Source organism: Nycticebus coucang, chromosome 1, assembly GCF_027406575.1.
Source record: "Nycticebus coucang isolate mNycCou1 chromosome 1, mNycCou1.pri, whole genome shotgun sequence".
NCBI classification, from domain to species: Eukaryota; Metazoa; Chordata; class Mammalia; order Primates; family Lorisidae; genus Nycticebus; species Nycticebus coucang.
In genome coordinates, this window is record NC_069780.1 from 135312030 (window position 1) to 135335733 (window position 23704).

Here is a 23704-nt window from a genome sequence, read left to right on the forward strand (position 1 = left end):
TAAATGACTGTGACAGTACGTTATGGTCACTTGATTCTAAATATTCAAGAATCATCTAATTTAAGTTCAGGTGGTTGGAGAATTTTTCAATACTTTTTTAAAGTTTGCACATTTCCCACCGATCCATGATACCAATAGTGATAATCATTGAAAATCTGTGAACCTAACACGAAACGGGATTCCATTCGTTCCTTTTGAAATCAGTTGTAATCAATTGAGATAAAAGTGGAACCTCATTCTCCAATTCCGAAAATACTGAAAACCTAGTAAAGTTGGGGTAATTTCAGCATTGCTGAGCTCCCTCACGGATCTCTGAGTGTGGTTCTCAAACCTGGCTGCATCTGGGAATTGCTCAGCTTACATTCCAAACCAACTAAATCAGCCTCCTCTGGGGGTGGGACTGAACGTCAGTTTTCTTAAAGCACCATGACAATTCCAATGTGCAGGGAGAGTTTAGAACCCCGGATAACAGAGTGCTTGGATTAGCAACTCCTAATCTGAACTGATTCTCATGTGGCTCTTTTTTATGTTACATAGGCAGAACCTTAGCCCATTACTACCACCAGACAGCATCCTAGACTTGGAACTTATAATTTAACATAATCTTTTCGTTAGAAGCAAAGATAAGAAGATGACTATACACCTTCATGCTTTAGTTTCTTCCTGTTTCCTAGTCTACATGACATATAAACCTCTTCTCTTTGTTTTATACTTAATTGAATTGAATAATTGTCACGGATGAAACACTGCCCTTTACCAAATATTCTCCTTAATTTATAGGATAAAAGTCTGTCAATAAATACTCCAATGTCTCATTTAGAGAAAAATACTTCATTTACATTCCACTGGGAGAATTTTACCCAAACCATGAAGCCACAAATATTGAAGGCTGAACACACTCGATAAGAGAACCAAATTGAGCTCCTAACAGTCAGCAGCATTCCAATAAGTCAGCAATTTTTTTCTACCAAAAGGAATTTTTAAAACCTCAACAACCACGAGAAGAAAATTTCATTGAAGTGAATATAAAGAATAAAATTCGAGACAGAACTTACACAAATAACTTAGCATGCCTGATGGGCTTCTTGGGACACTACACCATCTCTGACCCCCTTACTTCAAAACCAAATCACTGCTAAGCTTTAGTTTGTGATAGAGAGATGACCTCCGCCTCCAACCCCCAAAAAAAAGAAAAAGAAAAAGAAAAGAAAAGGGATTGTAATACAAGCTTCTGTAGCCTGGGACACAGAGAGAGAAATATGCCAAAATTAGGTTTGAAAATGTATTTTTCAGAAGGGTAAGAGCTCTATTAAGGATCTCCCTCCCGCCCCCCATTTTCCATCACATTCCACGAAACATTCTTGAGGTTTCCATGTAGATATGCCTGTGTTGAGTAACAGCCCATAGAGGGTCACCTTCCACCCACATGGGCTCCAGCTCTTAAGATTCCATGCTTAAGCTCCTCTTTGAAACCATTTCACAACTGTATTTTCACAGGTGACTTTGCAAAATGCTGTTTTCTAAGTATTTACAGCTTAGTAACATTAATTCCATTTCTAAACTTTTCGTTAATATAAGAAGAAAGAGAAACCAACTTCGTTAGTTCCACTTATTTGGTTGTCTGCGTAACCAGCAGTGTTGACTGCACTGACTCCATCCAGCTCACAACAGAATCCATGTGCCTGTACCTCGCCCAGACATGCCCTCAAGTGGAGATCTTGAAAACCTGTTTAGGAACTGCCTACCATTTTATTCCGGAGGGGCTCTTCCTTTGGACCTCTAGTCACTTACTACCAGTTTCCTTTACAGATTTTTTTCCTGCTCTTCCTGTGGAAGCCCAGGGAACTTTGTTTTTCCCCCTGGGTCTTGTCTGTAGTCATGAAAGGTCTGCATCTTCCAGGCTGAAAAATCCGAACCTCAGATCCTACTGTTTGTTTCTGTCTGTTTCTGTTTCCTTTTCTTCCCAATTAGTTTGCTTTTCTTTGTTGTTGTTGTTTTTGTTTTTCTGTTTTTTTCTGACAGAGTCTCACTTTATAGCCCCCGGTAGAGTGTTGTGGCATCACACAGCTCACAGCAACCTCCAACTCCTGGCCTTACGCGATTCTCTTGCCTCAGCCTCCCGAGCAGCTGGGACTACAGGCGCCCGCCACAACGCACGGCTATTTTTTGTTGCAGTTTGGCCGGGGCTGGGTTCAAACCCGCCACCCTTGGTATATTGGGCCGGTGCCCTACTCACTGAGCCACAGGCCCTGCCCTTCTTTGTTGTTGTTTTTCCTTTCTTTTCTTTTCTGTTTGTTTCTTCCCTTTTCTTTTCGGTATTAAATAAAGTTTCCTTCCACATCCAGTTTTGGTTCATCTGTCCTAGGGACAACCCTTCTGGTCCCAACACCTACCAACAGGTTTTCTTTTCTAATGTTACGTATCACTAGTAAGTGATAGTATCAAGGAGGTGGCCCAAAGCATTAAAGCACAGCTGTTTTTGGACTCCTGCATACACTGATCAGGCTGCTCTATAAAATCAACAATATATATTATAAAAGGGGGCTTGTGGGGTAATAAAGACTTACGGGGAGGGTAGATGCTATTTTCCTTTTCTTTTTACTAAAGTAACCCATGTCCTTTAGATAAAAATATACAGCATGATTTTAAGCCATTTTCTAAAACTTCCTGATAGTCTATAATGTTAAATGAAAACACAGGACAAAAATTCTCTTGTTTTCATGATCATAACTATGTAAAAACAATGAATGCAAAGGAAAAGTGCTAGGAGGAGACATGTACAACTTTGACAGTCACTGCCTCGAGGTGGGCAAATTATAAGAATTCGCTTTTTGTAGTCTTTCTAAAATTCCCAATTTTTCTACTGTGAAACATTTATTACTTCTATAATTGTAAGATTAATTTTTTTCCATGAGGTTTATTTAGCAAGGTATGTTTAAATTCTTCTCTGGCACTTGTGCCGAGCCCATGCTCTGACAGCCAGACCCCAAGCAGCAGAGGTGGCCCTGCTGCGCACCCAGAGCATCAAGGCACCTGGAGTTCCCAGGCATAGAGGAGGATGCCAAGCAAGTCCATCCTCACCTCCCCTGGTGTCTCTCTCTGTCTCCCTGCCACCTTCCCCCCAGAGAAAGGTAAGACAAGGTTACACAGTTCTTGCTTTTTTTTTTTTTTTTGCAGTTTTTTTTTTTGGCCAGGGCTGGGTTTGAACCCTCCACCTCTGGCATATGGGGCCGGCACCCTACTCCTTTGAGCCACAGGCATCACCCCACACGGTTCTTGTTTTGACATGTCAGTTTCACCTATCCCTCCTTTTTTCCATCCAAATAATCACACGATATCCAGCTTGGGTTCCTCTGTCTCCCTAGAGCCCATTCTTCCAGTCCCAACACCCACCTCTTATGACACATAAGTAATAAGCAATAATAGCAATGAAGTGGCCCAAAATGTTAAAGAATATCTCTGATCAGATACAATCTTTAGTCCAATGTAAACCGTGGGTGATAAATTATTGGAGGAAAATCAGCTTTGGTATAAGCATCACTACATCCAGCCCGTCACCCACAACCTTGTCACACTATGGAATGTCACCTGCTGAGGGAGAAGATGCGTCACCTATAACTCCCCTGAGACACTGGTTCTGGCTTCACCATCTTCAAGCAGGAGCTTAACTTTTAGCTGAACATCTTAATTTCTAACCCAAGCTGCCCAGTTTTATTATTTCAGATTCAACTCCTTAAAAGTTGAGTTTCCAAGACAGTGAGCAGTCAAGCCATTCACAGCTTTGCTGCTTCAGGGATGATTTGTGCATCTCTGTTTGTGGCTGGGATTCTAGCACAGCACCCACCCCGCTGCATTTCCCATGGGTGGTCCCTTGTTCCCTCTAGAGTTCACCCTCCTTCTCAGCACGGCAGTCTCTCCCGCCCACTGTTGATTTTACTTCCACTTATCGTTTTGATATTATTTGTCAATCACATTTAGTCCCATCTACTTGAACTAAGTCTTTCTTCCTTCTTATTTTCTGAATTGGCCCATTTCATTTCATCTACCAACGTCCTCCAAATTCTTTGCCTTCTCCCCCCATCTGGCCTGCCTAGACTAGGAAGGAGTTCCGCCCTCCACCATAACAGCAACAGAATCAGAACTCTCCACCCTTCAGCTGATGACTCTTCCCTTTGAGCAACAGCCAAGTCCTTATAACATCCACAGAGAGCAGGGCCATCACTCCTGGACTCCACATAAATGTAATCTTTACATCAGCGTCTCCCTGAGGCCGTGCTGGGGCACTGGTTTGGATGCACTGACCAGCTGCTACCCACCCACGACATTATTCCTCAAGCCAATAGAAGTTTTTGGCATGTGAACTAAAGGCCAGTATGATTCTTGCTGCTCTGAGGGGTCAATAAGCACAACAGAAACACTGGTGTGCTCTAACCAAAGCCAGAAAATTAAACAACACTGAAAATTCAATTCCTCAGTCCCATGTCACATGCTCAGCAGACATAGGTGGATGCTGGTTACCGTCCTGGGTGCCACAGCTTGAGAATACGTCCATCGCCACAGAAAGTCCTACTGCAAAAGCACTGACGTAGTGTGGGAGGCCAGACTAAACTCACACTGCACAGTTCTGAACAGTGCAAGTCAGTAAAGACTCACACATCACAGATCAGCATCTCCTCAGAGTGGGCGCAATGCAAGCGTGTGTAAAAAACGTAGAGTTCTGAAGTTGAAGAGCCATTTCCTATTCCAGACTCCAGTTTACCACCTGACTATTGCTCATCTCTTGATGCCCCCTTGAAAATCCATCATCAACTAGCCAGGCATGGTGGTGGGTGCCTGCAGTCCAAGCTACTTGGGAGGCAAAGGCAGGACGATCACTCGAGCCCAAGGTTTGATGTTGCTGTGAGCTATGATGATGGCATGGCCCTCTAGCCTGAGCAACGGAGTGAGACTACGTCTCAGAAAATAAATAAATAAAATTCATGATCATTTTCTTTGCATAAATCAGGGCAGCTTTACTAATCCAAAAAGTTTAAATGGACAGAAAAGTCAGCGCAAGAAACACTCATCCATGATCTTTTCATCAATCACTGGATTAAAGTTGCTATACACGTTTGTCTCTCTCATGTCCCTCCTAGCAAATCTCTTCAGACACGACCATGTTACTGACAAAATGCTCAGATTAGGTCAAGCTACTGTTGATACAATTTCCATAGCACTTCTTCTCACCAAGCAAATATGCCAGTTTGATTTTAGAGTGAGTTTTTAAAGCCTAAAATGAAATCATCCTTCTATTTAATAGCCAATCACCCTCCCCCCCCCCAAAAAAAAAAAACAACAACAACAGCAGCAGCAATTTGTCAGGTAAACATTGTTCAAAGCCCACGTTCCTGGGAGCGTGAGGCAGGCATCCTGTGTGTGTGAGGAACAGCGTGCGCCTGGCTTCAGTGGCTCACAACAGTACCTATATGGAGATGTTTGCTTTCCTTTTGTCTTCCTCTTCCCTGCTTCTGGAAGTAAAGTATTACTGTTACCTTATATAGGAAAAATATTAAGGGCATGCACCTTGCTTAGTGTGGCTCTAAGTTTCTGTTCCAGTTTCACTAGGACCTCATGCACGGAGACCCAGCAAGCCCCCTCTGGCTCATGGCCAGGCTACTAGCTACCCGTCAACCGCCGCCGCGGGTGCTTCCTCTTGGCTGTGCTCTGCACTGAGTGATTTCCCAACTGTCCTAACTGCTGTTGCATGTCTGCTCTACATACCAGCCACATGCCCCTGGCCTCCAGTGACTCCACGGATTATTTGCCTTTGCAATTAAACTCATCCTGGGCACTGACTTTGTCTTCCCTGATGTCACATCAGCTTGAGCACTCAGTCGTCACCACTACCACCACCTTCCCCAGGGACTCCTAGGGCTGCACGGCGCATGTGTGCGTTCCTGGTGTGTTCACCTTCACTGCACCTGCAGGAACCCACGGGGACGTGTGTACTCTCCTGCTTCCCAACTGTCAGCCCCACAGGGCTTCACAGACCACCCAGGTACCCAAACAAGGTGCCTGCTGAGAGCCCAGCCTGTATCCTCAAAATCCCATCAGCTTCACTTCACTCTGCTCATCTCTAAATAGCTCACGAGATGAGTCCGGGGTCCAAATTAGCCGTGAAGAAATACAAAATGCATGGAAAGGAGATTTTGGGAGATGTCCTCAGAAAGGTCTGAACTAGAATATGTGTGGGCAGATGAAAAGGCCCAGGTCCACGGGAAGAAATATCTCCACCTTGCTCAGGGAGCTCCTGACACCTCCATGTCAGACCCAAATCCCAGAACAAGCTCTTTCATGAGCTAAGGCGGCCACACAGGCTCAGCTCCAAGGAGTCCCTACTTAGCATCAAAATAGGGTAAGTTTAGGTGTTCTGGGGCCAGGCAGAATAAAGTTAGAGGAGTTTCACTTCCACCATCTCTCCATCTGTGGCTCAGGTGTTCCCCAGAAACTGCCTTCTTCATAGGAATAACAAGGGAGGGCCTGGCATGTCCCATAAACCCACCCAGGAAAAGCTCTGATAGCTTTTAGGTTTTTAGATTGCAAATGGAGTCTCAACCCCTGAAGTCATAGTATTATAATTGATGTTGTAAAGAAAATTTATCTGGTTTCAGAAAATAGGCAAGGTTTTCAGGAAGGAATTATTTCATACTAAAATATGTATTTTTGTGCCATTCACTGTATACCTGGATCTGTAATACTCCTATGAGTGCAGGAAAAAAGAATATTTCAGACATACCAAAACCAGCACTGTCCTGGTCTTCACGTTCATTCCGTTGAACCACCAAGCTTTTGTCACACTGTGAAAGATAAAGTCAGGTGGATTTTTAAAATTACATATATGCTAAACTAATATTTATTTATTTATGAACTAGAAAAACAACCTGGCAAAACATCAGTAAAAACACATCGCATGTCTCACCAAATGTAAACAGAAAATTAGTCTTGTACTTAATTAATAGCATTTCAAAGCTAAAAATAAAGGGTCTGGCCCAAGCTAAAACATGCCTGAAAGCTGTGCATAGGTTATTTTACTCTCAGAAACTCTCTCTCAGATTTATTCTTGCAATCCTATTGTTGTTAAACATCCCTAGAGATCCCACTTCAAGTACAAATTTGTTTTGGAAAGTGTATTCAATCATCTTGCATGTACAAATCCAACTCAAAAGATAGCTAGGTTTAGCAATAAAAAGTAGAGATTAAAAATTTGAAAAAAGGGGCTTGGCACCTGTGGCTCAGCGGCTAGGGCACCAGCTACATACACTGGGGCTGGCGGTTCATACCCGGCCAGGGCCTGCCAAACAACAAGGACAACTATAACAACAACAAAAATAGCTGGGGGTTGTGGCAGGGGCCTATAGTCCCAACTACTTGGGAGGCTGAGGCAAGAGAATCGCTTAAGCCCAAGAGTTTGAGGTTGCTGTGAGCTGTGATGCCACAGAACTCTATAGAGGGTGACATAGTGAGACTCTGTCTCAAAAAATAAAAAATAAATAAAAGTTTGATAAAGGAAGCTGAATTTTAAGCTATTCTCAATGGGCCTTAACGCTCACCTAATTTTGTTTCATTTTTATTTTCCTATTTTTATTATTACTAAATCTTCATTTTTACTGTAACTCTGGAGAGAAGTACAAAGAAGAAAACAGGCAGGGAGTCATTACCTTTACGTCCTCCTTTTCAGGTGAAGAACGGCTGGACACCAAATTCATAATCTCTACAAAAGGAATAATTCTCATCAGGATCTGCTGATTGGAACTTTCGTAGAAAGAAGAAGGAGAAGAAAACCAGATGACCGGTATGAATAAGTGGCCCAAGAGCTGTCTGCACAGAGCTGGGTTTTTAGATTAGGCTTCTTAAAAATCAGCTCTCCACAGACCAGAGTATCTGATAAACTGCCTGCCCATGCATGGGTATTATTTGTGTGAACCAAGCTGTAAACAAGCCCAGGAGTTCTCACAGGAAATCCTGAGAGGAAAAAAAGATCATGAAATAAATAAATGCCCTTGATTCCAAAGGAAGGCAGCTCACTACCAAAGGCTCTTCAAAATAACACAGACTGTAAGGACGTGACTCGGAGCCACCTGAGAAAATCCCACGTGTCTATTTCCTGAAATACTACATATTTCAGTAAGTTTCAAAAGACCGTGATTAATTGTAGAAAAGGTCTGGCTTCTCCTTGTGCACCACTGAAAATCAAGAACACTGGTGCAGCCCTCAGCCCTGACTTTAGCCAGGCTAAGTGGGAAGCGGCCTTGGGCTTGCCGGGTGTCCTCTTCCTGAATAAAGTTTTCCTGGAAATAGTAGTGGCCTGGACGTTCTGGGATGAACAAGAAGGTTCACTGAAGGGAGCATTTTTCTCTGTGGTTTTACTGATTTTTTTTCTCTTTCTAAATAGAGTTGCCCATAAAAAAGAGCCACTGTTGTCAAAATAACCACTGCTAGCAAGATAGAGCCTAGGAAAATTAAAGTGATGGACATCCCTAGCAAGGGCAGATAACTAAAACTCTTTACCCCAAATTTGTGTTAATGTCCAACATTTTGAGGTTCTAGGCTCTCTTCTGGACCCTCACCTCCCCCGCCCGCCCCGCCGTGATCCCCCTTCCCTGTCGTTCTGCTTGGCGCTGACCCTGGGGACCCCCCAAGTTGTCTCAGCAGGTTCATTAACTAGACATTCCCTCCTCCACTTTGCTGCCCCCTGTTAATTTAAGTTATATGCCTCCAGCCTCCAAGTTAGGTTTACCAGGGCCTTCTTACTACCAGGCAACAATGCCAGGAGTTTTCATCCACGTTTCTGCTTAGAAACAGTTTGAGGTATTCCTTTGTATGGCTCTCCACGAGGAATTGTAACAGAGATGACGAAGGCCAAGGGTGGAGCAGAGAAGCCAACAATCCCGCTTGTCATGTGTTTTTAAACATCTGTGTAACAATAACTTTGAATTTGCTTTAGATGAAGTAATACTACATATGTGCTCTATAATAGTATATTGCTTTTGAATGTTTTACAGTAAAGTATAAAAAGGTAATACATTTAATTTTGTCAGCTTATGTCAACTACTCTCAACCAAGAATAAAGACATAAAGTCCTAGCTAACAGTCCCAGAAACCAGTATCTGTCTGCCTTCGGATGCACATCCTGCACAAGGCCCCCAGGTGGCAGCAGAGTAACATCTGCTCGAACAATGTGGTCATGGAACCTCAAATAAACCAATTTGGTCCTTCAAGGGCCTGCTTTTAAATGGCAAAATGTAAGACACATGGTTTTTAAATTTTCCTTCCCATTGCATAAATGCATAAAAATTTATGCAAAACACCTACTATGGTATTTACCATCCTGTGGGTGAAGAGTAGGGGTTTTGCTTTGAAATTCATGTACTCGAAACCTAAAAATTGGGATCAGTAGAGAAGATACCACTAAAGTGTTAAAAGTTAAAAGAAAAAGAAAAAAAAGGAAGGAAAGAGATCCAGAACGAAGGAATAGGCATATCTGCATAAATGTCAAGTGTTAAATTCCTGGCAGGCCAAGGCAGGTGGATAGCCTGAGCTCAGGAGTTGGAGACCAGCCTGAGCTAGAGCAAGACCCTGTCTGTAAAAAAAAAAATAAATAAATAAAAATAGCTGGGCATTGTGATGGCTGCCTGTAGTCCCTGCTACTTGGAAGGCTGAGGCAAAAGGATTTCTTGAGCCCGAGAGTTTGAGGTTGCTGTGAGTTATGATGCCAGGGCACTCTACCTAAGGCAACAAAGTAAGACTGTGTCTCAAAAAAAAAAAAAAAAAGTTACATTCCTTTAAAGCCATCTGTGACCAGAAACTCTTAAATAATTATACTGCATTTCTAAAGAATTCTATACACATTGTATTTATCCAGAAGAACAGAACCCATTTCAGATCACTCATGAAAAAGGCAGGATCACTTGGTAATCCAGTGTGCAATCACAAAAGATACGTTCACACCTGCTAGTGGGGTCAGGTTCCAGCTTCCTTCCCCCTCTTGAAAGACCCAGGAGCTAGTCTTTGCACATTGCCATATGTACATTTTTCCTTATAATGACTTTTTTTAAAAAGTCTCACAAATTGTATTAAAATGCACAAGTCTTCATAAAAAATTATAATTTTTCATTTCAAAACCTTCAAATTTATCATCTTTATCCTAAAATTATTAAAACATGAATATTTGTGACAGTATGCAGATTCAGGACAATAACACATGTTTAATTCATCTAGTATTAAACAGAACTATATCTTAGCACTTTCAAGGAATGTGGCACTCACTCTATCAGAATTTAATTAAATTGCTCTGGGAGAGTTTCTGCTACATCCCCAGTAGGATCCTTTTACACTCGCCTGCTGTACCACCAATTGCACTGTGCAATCAAACCATTCATTGCCATAGCAACCTTCAACAGATAATGATATCAGTAACTCCACCTATTCTGTTTGAAAGGCCTATTAATCTTGCCTCCAAGGCCCACCCAGAAATAAGGATTACCCCTCTAAATCAGACTTACCAAACTTGACAAACATGTTTATTTCCCAGCTGTAATGGAACAAGAGATAATCTCTAATACTTAGGTTCACTAGAGACGCTGCACCAACAAACAGGGTTTGTAAAACAGGTTTAAGTATCTGTAAGTTAACACCAGTGTCTCATTAAGATGCCGATTCACCTAAAAGATTTCAACTTTGTGGACAAGTCTTACTGTCTTCTTTTGCAAAGAGATCACAGAGCCCAGGTGTAAGCAAAGAAAAAGCTTTACACCAAAAATACAGAATCATAACTATTTTCCTTTAATTACCCCTTGGCTGTGCCAGAAGAATCATGACCAGAGCCAGCCAAGTCCACCACTGGCTTGTCCCTGCCCTCAGGTTTAACTGTCCACACCAAGTCCACCACTGGCTTGTCCCTGCCCTCAGGTTTAACTGTCCACCCCAAGTCCACCACTGGCTTGGATCTGAGGGCAGCAAAAGCATAGCTGGAAAATGAGAGTCATGCTCCCACTTTGCTCTGCCTTTCCCCACAAAGGCCAAAAGACACCCTGATAGTAGGCATCTATAGAAGCCCCATGTGCCCTGGGGGCATAGTGCCTCTCTTTTTCTCCCTATAGGCTATAAATTCTGGGAGAGCTGGTGCCAAATAGATTTTAACCCAACACTAATATGCCCAGTGCCCAGCAAGGTGCATGGCACATAATAGTTGCTGGATGAGGGCTTCTTGCCTCCTCCTACTACATCTGATAGACCAAAAATGTGGTGGATTGCAAGACAAGCTGATCAGGACAGGGAAGGAAGAATCATTTACTATCAAAACACTTCCAATACTAGTGCTATTATCACAACTTCTGAACTGCCAGATTGATGGATAGGTGAATGCTTTTCTCCTTGGTTCCCCTCACCCTTCAGGCTCTGTAAGTCCAGAAGCCACCCCCTTTCCCCTCCAGTTACATATGTTATGGTGTTTCACACTAACCACTCTGCCTCCATGTGTTGCTACAATGCTTTATCCTAGTGTACAAATCCAATTCTCAACTGCCCGAGAACTGAAGTGGCAAAGGGAACAAACTGGAGAAACTACCTGTCACTCTCAATTCAGAGTCTATTACAACACTTTGAACTTTTGTTTCAATATTTCAAATACTCTTTTTCTCTAAAAGTGGCAATACTAGTAAGAACATTCATTGTGCCTGTCCAGTGTAAACATGGACTGGGAAAAACAATGACACACTTATCTACAGAAATGTCAAAAGGAGACTTGTTAGTCCCAGAGCCCCAACATTCCATTCAGTTGAACAAACTCGAATGGTCTCTACTGAACAGCAGCTTGGGAAAAGACACCAAGATCAGAAAAAAAAAAAAAAAAAATCTTGCCCTCAAATAACTCCAAAATGTGCTCTTTTAGAATATCATTGTTGTATTTATAGTTTACGTTATTTCAGAAAGAATTGAAAACAGTTTTTCATTCAAATTACTTACAACACTTTTTTCAAGCCACAAAAGGTTGATTATTTAAGAAAAATTAGAAAGGATTAAGAAAAAATATCAATATGACTACCATTAAATTTTGATATAGACTCCTTTCTGTATAATTTTATAACAGCTTTATTGATATGTAATTGATGCATTGAACCATTTAAAGCATACAATTCCATGGGTTTCAATATACTCTGAGCTATACAACAATCACTATAACTTTTTTCTTAAGGATAGGGTCTTGCTATGGTGCCCAGGCTGGGTCTTCAACCCTTGCGCTCACGAGATCTTTCCACCTCAGTCTCTCAAGTAGAGAGGATTGCAGGTGCATACTACCATACCAAGCACAATCACTTTTAGAACATTTTCATCACCCCAACAAGAAACCCCCACATCATTTAGGAATCACTCCCATGTCTCCCCAAGCACCCTATCACCCACCTCCCACATCCTGGCTCTAGCCAAGCACTAATTGGTTTTTTTTTGGGTTTTTTTTTTGTCTTGATGAATTTGTCTGTTCTGGATATTACATATAAATGGAATCACATAATATGTGGTCTTTTGTAATGGGCAACTTTCATGTAATACAATATTTCCAAAGTTCATCCACAGTATACCATGTATTAGTACTTCATTCCTCTTCACTGCCAAGTAATATTCCATTATACGTGTGTGTGTGTGTGTGTGTGTGTGTGTGTGTGTGTAAAATATGTATGGATATGGATATGTATTCCTCCTCAGCTGATGAGAAACAGATCTATGGATTGGTTCTACCTTTTGTCTATTATATATAACACTGCCACATTCATTCATATACAGGTTTTTCTGTTAATATATGTTTTTTGGGTTTTTTTGGGCGGGGGGTTCTCTTAAGTATACACCTAGGAGTGTAATTGTTGATAATTGTTTACATATGATAATACTATGTTCAGTATATTTTTATAATACAGATTTTTATGTGTCCTCTATATCATCCCCCACCAAAAAATCTCAAAAATAAAGAATTAAAAAAAAAGATTCAGTCATGGTTAAAAAATATATCCTCAGCCCCCAAATTTGGTTGCACTTATCAATTACACAGAAGCTCTAAACTTTCATATGTTTGACCCTTGAACAACACGGGTTTGAACAGTGTAGGCCCACACGTACATGGATTGTTTTCAATGAACATATAGAAAAAATTCTCGGAGATTTTTAACAATATGGAAAAACTCCGAGATGAACCACCAGCCCTGAGACAGTAAGACCAAACCCCCCCCCAATGTAAAAACAACAAGGACGAGACCTTTGTGATGATCCGCTTCCACTTAACAAATAGTAAGTATATTTTATCTTCCTTATGATTTTCTTAATGACATTTTCTTTTTCTCTAGCTTACCTTTATAAGAACATAATATATAAAACATAGAACACAGTATATATATATACACACAGTATGTATGTGTAAAAACCACAAAATATGTGTTAATCTACTGTTTATGTTATAGGATAGACTTTTGGTCAACTAGGATATCAGTAGTGAAGTTTCGGGGGAGTCCAGGTTTTATACTGATTATCCACTCCATAGGGGTGTTGTACCCCAACCCCTGTGTTGTTCAAGGGTCAACTTTATTTCAAATTGAAGTCAGGGCATCATTATCCTAATTTAATCAATTGCTTGGCTAAGATGAAGCAAGTTATATGTCAAATATATAAACAAAATTTCATTTTATTTTAGGACCACTTTTATGTCCCTAAAACTTCAAACGTAGATTCTACTTCAGGAAAGAAACTAGTTCTTTAGTTATACTCATATGTTCAAGTTAACTGCATTTCAACTCTCTTAGAATCCTTAGCTGAGTTTAATGCTCATCCTTCCTCCCTAGCTTGCTCCTCTGAACCAGCTGAAACAAAGCGTCCAAAGCCAATGTGAGCCCAATGGGCCGCATCTGGTGGACTCAGAGGTCCTCTGAGTTTCGACTTCAAACATGAAGTGGGTTTGAACAGAGGATTCTAATGTTCTTTCCAGCTCAACCTATGAGTCTTTAATTCTATGATAAACTAGGAGGTGGGGAGGAGAATTTTTATTTACGTGTGAAAAAATACATTATCATTATATACAAAATAAGCATCATATCAGCTTGACAGCCTGTCTTTATCTTTGGCCTTTTAATGATGGAAGTTGTTCTTTTCTGTGAAAAGGAGAAGAAAGACAGTCTCTGAAGGAAATACAGAAGCTCTCCGTAAAATGAAAGAAGCAATTACAAATCATGTCCTAGAGCTGGGATGTACATGCTGTGTATGTGATTTTTAATTAAAATGCCAAAATACCCTACTTCTAGGAGAACAATGGATAACGTTCCCGGATGGATATTCCCTACTGGGGTTAAGACAGAGCTGTGTAACCAGCTGAGTAATCACCCCTGCACAGCAGCCTTCCTAACTGCTGTTCTAAATCCCTAACAACTCAGGTCCCACCTGTCCTGGCTTAAAGGGTCTGTATCTTGATAAGACACTTGAACGAAATGCAATGGTTCTCAAAAAACGTCCTTAAGTTAAAATATTTAAAATGAACAATCTTGAATGAGGACACTCGTTTGGAAAATAAACAAACAGGATGAAAACTCTTGGAAGCAAAATTTTATCTCAATAAAACCCTTCTCAGGGCAGTGCCTGTGGCTCAACGAAGTAGGGCACCGGCCCCATATGCTGAAGGTGGCAGGTTCAAACCCAGCCCCGGCCAAAAGCTGCAAAAAAAAAAAAAAAAAAAAAAAAAAAAAAAATAGCCAGGAGTTGTGGCGGGTGCCTGTAATCCCAGCTACTCAGGAGGCTGAGGCAAGAGAATCACCTAAGCCCAGGAGTTGGAGGTTGCTGTGAGCTGTGTGAGGCCACAGCACTTTCCCGAGAGTGATAAAGTGAAACTCTGTCTCTACAAAATAAATAAATAAATATAAAACCCTTCTCATTTTCTGAATAATATCTCACAGAAGACATTCAACTAAGGCGAATCTACCACCCAGAGTGCTCTTCATTTCACAAACCCAAACAAGCACGCAGGGAGGCGGTACACCTTCATCTACAAAATGTTGGAGTACAAAATTTGCACACCTCTAGTCACTAGGCCATGAATGGTTATGTCTTAGTATTTCGAAACACATCTTCACCATCATACCCACTATACACATGTGTTCTATAACTTGTACTCGTAACCAGGCATCATTTGCTAAGCATCCTGGGTTAGACCTAGGTAAGGTGCTTCATCTGTATTTTCTCATTTAAGTTTTACTACAAAGTAAGTATTACATGACTCCCTACTCAGCCATTTTCCACAAAAGCAAACACAGCCAAGTAACCTACACAGTTCTCGAAAGAAAGCCAGCTCCCGGCGGAGCTGAGGTTCTCACCTAGGTCTGCTTGCTGCTGAGTGTGTCGAGACATGTCTGGGCATGCAGGCCACAAATCTCTCGGTCACAGGACTTGAGACAGAGTAATCAATTGGAAGAGAGGTCATTTTAAGGCAATCATTCCAGTGTTTGCGCTTTTTCCATCACACAAATGCTGGAGAGAACTCCAGATCAGCAGTCGACACACCAGGTAGACAGCACCTCTGTTATATTGGGGTACTTTCTGAAGCATGGCTGGGAAAGAGGGCTGACCGTGAGGAGTTCTGACAGCTGGGCAAGCTGTGTCGCCTCAGGTGAGTTACATAACCTTTCTGTGCTGCTGCTTCCTCATGCCTGAAATGAGGGAAGTTGATTCTTAACTCCCAGCAATGTCCCTCCATGTGACCATGGGTCTGAACGCTACGTGAGTATACACACTTCACTCAGCTTGCAGCAGCCTGCCCGGTGTCTAGAACGGTGCCTGGCACAGAGCAGCATGAACAACGTCAATGAAAGTAAATTCCTTGAGGGCAGGCTTTTTCTTTTTGATTCCTTTTTCCTGCTGCTATATCACCAGTGCTGAGAACAGCACCTGGTATAAAGGGGGCACTCCATAGTACTTAGTGAATGGATAAGAAAATGAGCCGACAGGACTCGTGTCCACCTGCTCAGCCTGGGCCTCGTGTCTGGGCCTGGGCCCTGTCCTGCCTTCCATGCAGAAACACAAGAGGGAAGCACCCCGTGAGCCTGGCAGCTGCTGCCTCTGCCCTAAACGGAATGATTTTGCCCTCCCTGCTTTGTAATTAGAACTCACGTTACAGTCTCAACTCCTTATTTCCTTGTTAATGAAAATGTGGAAGATAATTTATGGAAAGAACCAAACAAAGCAACAAACCAGAGACACAAAAGTTGAGAACGTTAAGTTGGCAAACCACGTGGAGGTGTTTTATTTATTTTTTAAACTAACTAAATAAATGGTATTAGAGTAGTTTTCAATTTGTTTATGGCCCAACAAAGTGCAGGCAGGCAACAGTCTTCCAAATGATATCAAGAATTGAAGTGGGATGTTGGGGGAGGCATGGCTGATCCGGAATACGCAGGACGACCAGGAGTGGTTTGAAAAGCACCGCCCCTGCCCCTCCCCCCTGTGACCATCACTATACTAATGAGGACTGAGAACCCAGGAGACAGTGAAAACAGGGGAAATCACATACAGAGAGGGGAGCCTCAGTAGAACTGAGGAAGAGCAACATTTTCAAAAATACCTGCCACAGAGCACTTCCATGAAATGCTGAGAACTGTGACCAGGGAGGCTTCTGTGATCAGTCAGAGAACTGCTGGCTCACCCAAGGTTACACAGCTTTCTGAACTTCTTGACTTACTAGACCCCATCAGACATTAACTGCACTCTGAATCTCCAACCTGGGGGTTTCATAGGCAGTGGTATCCCCTTATCCACAATTTCATGTTCTGCAGTTTCAGTTACCTGTGGTCAACTATGGTCCAAATACATTAAATGGAAAATTCCAGAAATAAATAATTGATACATTTTAAATGTACATGAAATTACATGACACCTTGCTCAGTCCCATCCAGAAAGGAAACCATCCCTTTGTCCATCATCTTCACACAGCTACTAAATAAGCATTTTCTATTTATTTAGCCAAAAAGTCCTTATTTTTCAGAACATCTTCCAAAATTGGTATTCTGTACAATGCTCTTTAGAAAATCCCGGACTACAGGTGCCCTACCACAATGCCTGGCTAATTTTTTTCTATTTTTAATAGAGACAGGGTCTCACTTTTGCTCAGGCTGATCTCGAACTCCTGAGCTCAGTCAGTCCATCCACCTCAGCCTCCCAGACTCCTAGGATTACAGGCGTGAGCCACCATGCCCAGCCTAATCTGATTTATTCTAAACAGCTCCAAGAACGGTCAGGGCAGATTTCCAGCAACTTGCCTCATGTACATCCTTGCCAATCTTCCTATCTTTGAAGCCTGTGTTCCTGGCATCACACCAACTCATATATACACACACACACACACACACATCCCGCCTATTCTCCAATATTGCAGAATAACCTGCATTTCCCCCAATGCATCACCTGGTCCAGGACCATGTCCTGCATTTATTTCTACTGTCTAGAATTCCCTTCCCTCCTTGAGAGCACAGGTCAGGGTCACCTCTTCCAGGGAGCTCTCCCTGACCACCCCACTACCACATACAAAGGGCTATTTGCAAATGACTCCCGTAAGTCTTATCATATTGCGCTGTGGGAGCTTGTTTTTCTGCCCCAACCCCAACCTATAAGCCCCTTAAGGACAAGTACTTGGAATTTAAGCACTCATTTAGACGTCTTAGACTTCATTTTGATCTAAATTGGTTTGAAGGTAGAATATGGAGGGGACAAAATATACAACATGATTTTAAATGCTAGAATTTAGTTTTAATAAAGGGTAGAGGCTTATATAAGAAATAAAGGCAATGCAAAAAATGCAGTCAGCTGTGCCCCAGGCATTTGCAGTCAGCAGCCCAGAAACATAGCCAAGTTTTTTATCAGCCAACTAGAAGTGAGAAACCTGATCAGTTACAGTAACAGCAGTAAAGAGAGTAAAGAGAGCAAAGTGCTCAGAAGCTAGCATCCCCAACACAAGACCAGAAAGAGGTTTCTCCTCCGGGTCATCAGGGGGAAACCAAGAAGTAACCCACCACCTCCTCGGGCAGGCAGGGTCAAGTGTAGCCCCCTCAACACAGCCCAGCTCTGCGGGGCCCCACGCAGGTGTATTAACAGTCTGCGCAGGAAGCTCCACAGCTCAGGTTCCACACAGGGACAGGTGCAGTGGGGGTGGTAAGCCACACAGACTGCAGCCACTCGCTTGAGTACTCCTTCTCCAAGACTACTTTTCAACAAACACGGGGTAAAGAGTTTATGATCACAGTACCTGAAAAATACCTGGAATCTAGCTATCCTGTGTTGCCAGTGAAAAGTAGAATCAAAGGTATTAACCTGCTGTTAACACGGGTGGGTCAGAAACCAGGATTTTGTTCTATTTTTCATCCCTAGACCTAGCACTTCGCATGGTGGTTCTCAGACCTATCAGGACAATGTCCCTTCACCTTGATAGACATGTCATAATGCTCCCTTCATTCATTCTTCTGAAATTAATAAATAACATACAACTCTATCCCCAACACTATAACCTTATCTCTACATACAATTTCAAAAAAAAATCAAAAGAATAGCCTCACTAACATATAAAGCAAATGGAAAGTAATTGATAATTGATATGATTTCAATGCATAAAACCTTTGTCCCAAATACCCTCCCTGGGTATTTCTCACAAAGACACAGTGAGAAGGCAGATATTGCAAGTGCTAGGTTTTGTAATAAACAAAATCAAAATCCATTCCAGACAAGCAGTACAGGAATATGCAAAAGCATAGGTAAGAATGCTTCCTCGACTAAAAACTCATATCTGTTACTAGGACTTAGACAACAGACCAGACTTATTTACAAATGAGAAAGGGAAGATGATCTGAATGGAAGTCAGGACTACACGCCCTGGAAAACCGCCAAGTTGGAGGAAATGAAGAATTACGATGTTACGTCCAAGTGTGGCATCAGGCTGATTCCATGTGTTACGGCACAGCATAGAGTGGGGCACTATTTTATAAAAACATATCTCCATTAAGAACACCCACCATGGCGGGGCACGGTGCCTCACACCTGTAATCCTAGCACTCTGGGAGGCCCGCAAGTGTGGATTGCCTAAGCTCAGGAGTTTGAAACCAGCCTGAGCAAGAGTGAGACCCCATCTCTAATAAAAACAGAAAAGTAACCTGGGCATTGTGGTGGGAGCCTGTAGTCCCAGCTACTCTAGGGGCTGATGAGGATCGCTTGAACCCAAGAGTGTGAACTGTGATGACACCAGTGTGAGCCTCTGTCTCAAAAATGCAAAGAAGGAAGGGAGGGAGAGAGAGAGAAAGAGAGAAAGAAAGAAAAGAGGAAGGGAGGGAGGTAGGGAAGGAGGAAGGAAAGGAAGGAAGGAGGGAGGTCCTACCATGAATAGAATGGCACATTCAGTCCTGAATCACCTTTAGGACTGTGAACAGCTGTGTAGGACAACTCTAAGCCCTCACCTCTAAGCCCCGGTGACAGTCCCCAACCCTCATGCCATGATTTCCAGGGTCTGGCCATGGCACAGAGGAGCTCCACAAAGGCTGATGACAGAAGGCTGAAGGACAGAACCAATGAACAAACTGAACTCTGGAAAGAAGAAAACAATCTCTGGGTGTCAGGGGAGTGCGCTAAAGATCAGAAGTGTGACAGCCCCTGGTCCAGGGCCTGGTAAGCAGCTCTCAGTAAATGCTAATTGAATGAAAAGTAGAGACAAACAGTACACTTCACCCCACACTCAGCACCCGGGGCTGTGTGGAATCCCACCTCCACCGCAGTCTTGCCTCTGAGCTCCTTGGTTGTGGCTCAGCTTCACCTGGGTAACTAGTTAATTCTGAGCACTTTGGAGGCTCCCCAAGTGGGGAAGGAGCACGTACCTTCTTCAGTTTCTGTTGGACCCAAGGGCAGAGCAGTTCCCTCCTCTGGCCTGGCTTCTCGCTCAAGGGCCTAAGAGACAAAAGAAAAAGGAACCACTGAAAACCATTTAAGGCTTCAAACATGCACCAGAGATGAAAATCACTATCAAAGGTCCCAGGGCTGGGGAAGGCGACAAAGAAAGAAGTGGGTGAAAACCATTGGGAGAGCACACAGCCAGCACTCCAGGGTCACCGGGAGAGAAATCAGGAGGAATCCCGAGGCCAAAATTGTCCCTGCTACTAATCCTTTGCTGCTTCAGCAGGTCACAACAACCAGAAGGTTCTCAGGAATGTGATGCTGATTCATGCACCTGCCCCGGGAAGCAGCCCCGCCCATGCCCTGAGACACAGGGTCTCAAAGGACTAGGTGAGGGCTGGGACCACAACCCACAAGGAGGGTCCAAAATGACCGTGGCCTTGAGCTGCAACTGGCACACGCTGGGTGCAGGCTGTCCTTGGCTGAAGCTAAGTCGGTAAGTCTTTCAAAGGCCTCAGAGAAAAGCTGCCCTCTTGGAACTGCCTGGATTTTCTTTTCAGACAGATTCCCCAAAGCCAGTGAAAATGTGAAGAAACACAGAATTATGTGTTCATGTGCCAAACAGAAACCAGCCCAAAACTGAATCAGCACACATTCCAAAATAAATCATCAGTATACTTGGGCAGGCAACCACACCACTGACATAGATCCTAGATCCCACTGGTAAGCCCAGTGCGTTGAGTGCTGCACTCTTTGACTATTTCAGAACATCCTGAGCAAAAAAGACCATGAAAATATACACAATTTACTAAACCACGGTGGGGGCAGGGAACAATAGGTGCCCAGTCACCCACCCTCCATGGGTTGCTAACTCTCCAGGCCCACTATCACGTTCGCTCTTTCAGGGCCCACCATGGAACGAGCAGGTGGACCAGCACAGTTCTGCGTGGGGAGGTATTGAGGAGATGGCCATGTGAACAGCTGTGGTTAGAGGAGGGGTTACCACATGCCCTCAAGGCCTACACCATCCACCTGCCCCACGTGTCTACCTGGGCCAGCCTTAACCCCATGCTTCTATTGTCCTTTATTGTGGGGAATTGTCAAGCCTATGTGAGATTAGGACAGCAGGCAATGCTGGTCTCTGATTACAACAAAACTTGAAATAAGAAAATAACTATTTTCTTTTGTAAACAGGATGTCTTAAAACTTAATTTTTATCCTTATGAGTAGCTGTGTATGCAACTTTAAAAAACCTAAATTTCCTAGTTGCCTCATTAATTTTAGCCAAGTCGAAGAACAAAATTATAAGCATTCTGATTAACAAAAAAACTTCATTTATGCGGAGATAATGACTAAAAAAATGATTAAAAGATACAACTAATGATTTTCCTATTATTTAATTTCTAATATCCGTCTTTACAGTTTGAATATTTACCACTAACTTCTATTTTAATATGTAATGTTTGTTACAAATCGTCACGCCACATTTAATATTTGTTACAAATTGTTGTGACACCATCGTCCATAGCAATACAGTGTGAAAACGTAAAACCTTTACAACCTTGAACAAATATGGCTTCGGAATGGGATCGCCTGAAAAGCTGTCATGTCTGGCATAGCAAATGCAGGTTTCTGCAGCAAAGTTTGACTGGGGTTGTCCTAGAGGGCTGCAGATAACTGAGCAATGCCAAACTCTGAGACTGATGGTATCTCTCCGGAGAAGACTGGGTATGGGCTATGGTTCAGTCCACAGTCTCTTAGATCTAAGTCACTGTCCATTGCTATCATATAAAAATGGAAGAAGAAAGCCCAGGAGTAGATAATTATACATGTCAGATAGTCCTAAATGCAACTGCTTTAGATAATAACAAGAATGAACAAATTAAGAGAAAATATCCACTCTTAAAATACTAAAACCTACCCATGTATAGGGCTGGCTCAAAAAGGAAACAAGAATATTATAGAAACTTCAATTTTTCTACTGCCAAAATATATAATGATAATAACAATCTTCCTCCCACTGCTCTAACACAGTTTCTAATTTAATACCCCCCAAAGATTCATTAATAAAAAAGCGTGACCCCCAAAATCCACTGTTTCCGTAACAGTGAACTGAGGCCTGCACTTTCTCAAGAAGTGTGCATGATTATATGCTGAAATAATGGGGCACAAACCTTGTTAAGAAAGGCTCTATCCCAAAAGTATTTCCGGAAGAGTTTAATATCTGCCTCCAAAAGATGCTCGGCTGTGTGGTTAAGGGTTAAGGTCAGCGTTTCTGACGAGTGGACATAATGCAGGGAGGCGTCTTCACTGAGCTGCACTCGGGAGAAGCCTGGGGACCTCCTGCCCTGAAAACTGAAACACCACAAATCAAAACCCCGCACAAGCTTCAAAGACACCGACCCCGAGACCCCAATGCCACACTACCCCTGATATCAGAAACCCAACTAGCAAAATGATCCTTGAAAGTCACCTACAGGCAATAAACACACAAGATTATGTAAATAGATACTTAGAAAGCCATCTTTGTTTTCCTACCTAGAGACTGTATCTATTGAAAAGCCATGATAAATACTATATACTTTAAATGTTTATGTGAATAATGAAACACTACTGCCTTTTAAACATGGTACTTTACCTCAATATTCATTCTCCCTTTAGTCTGAAAATATGCCTCTTACTTTCATGGGGCCATATGCAGAAGAACAAATCAGGTGGCGCCGATAGTGTATTAGGTGATTACAGTGGAAAACAGATGTGATCTCCAGGGAGCACGAGGAGGTTTGAAGGGGAGGTTTGAATGTTACAAACAAGCGAGATACTCACAACATGTTGGTGCCACTGCTGTAATCACTTTCCCTTGCAAATTAATACATGCGTAGTTGATACATTTATGAGTACATTTATGAGTATATTTTGGGGTACAGTTATAAACAAAGGAACAATATTCCCAAACTAAATTCTTGAGTATAAGCTTATTGTCTGTTCTGTCTTGCCTAAGAACAACTGCATATTTATAAGCTATATGTAGGTTTCATGGTTAGTATTAAAATACATACATATTCTAGGTGGCTTATAAGGGTATGTAATAGCAGCCATCAAGCAGCCTCTGGAGAAAAATATTTATGCTTCCAGATTACAAACCACCCCAGCATGCTGTAACGTCCAAACAGATTGTCTCCAGATTTCTCACTTCACAGAACCACCTCTTTGCCCCTTTCTCCTTCTAACATGACCTCCTCTTGTTAACAAATGTTTGCTTTACAAAAATAGACTATTGTAAGTTGTACACTAACTTTATGGACACCCTGTATATTTCCAATGAAATACATGTTGTCTTCACTAGGGGGAGTGGCTAAAAGAGACCCACAAAGAGTAGATTTGGGGAACCTCCCCAAACTCCTGTCACGAATTAGCTGCAAGGACTCCAGAATCTTTCAGAAAATAGTTTCCTGTAACAGAAGGGGAATGGTCTCTGAGCCCGAGCAATTAGGTTGCTGTTACTAATTTAGAATATGGAAGCTCCATCATTTGGTTAGAGTTCATCTCATCTAAGAATGGATTTATCAGACCTGTAAGCTCTTAAAACACATACTATCTTCTGATCTTGACCATAGTAAAAAGATACAAAATTATCAACCGATGAGGAACTCAACCTCCAGACCTCAAGGGAACAGTGAACTATCTACACTAACTCAAAGGAAGCATTCTTTTTTTTAAAGGAAGCATTTTTGCCTTGCCCTTTTTAGCCAAGAAAGTGGGGCCATGTTAA

General features: G+C 42.3%; 1 protein-coding gene across 1 annotated transcript in view; it reads right to left on the bottom strand.

Annotated features, from left to right (window-relative positions):
- The window catches only part of ARHGEF28 (Rho guanine nucleotide exchange factor 28), a 292201-nt gene that overhangs the window by 139285 nt on the left and 129212 nt on the right, over positions 1-23704 (bottom strand). Inside the window, exons 6-9 of the mRNA XM_053588797.1 lie at positions 22107-22287; positions 19917-19986; positions 7698-7750; positions 6776-6836 (exon numbers count right to left, since the gene is read on the bottom strand). Of these exons, the coding sequence (XP_053444772.1) occupies positions 6776-6836; positions 7698-7750; positions 19917-19986; positions 22107-22287 (365 nt within the window). The remainder of the gene's footprint in view (positions 1-6775; positions 6837-7697; positions 7751-19916; positions 19987-22106; positions 22288-23704) is intronic.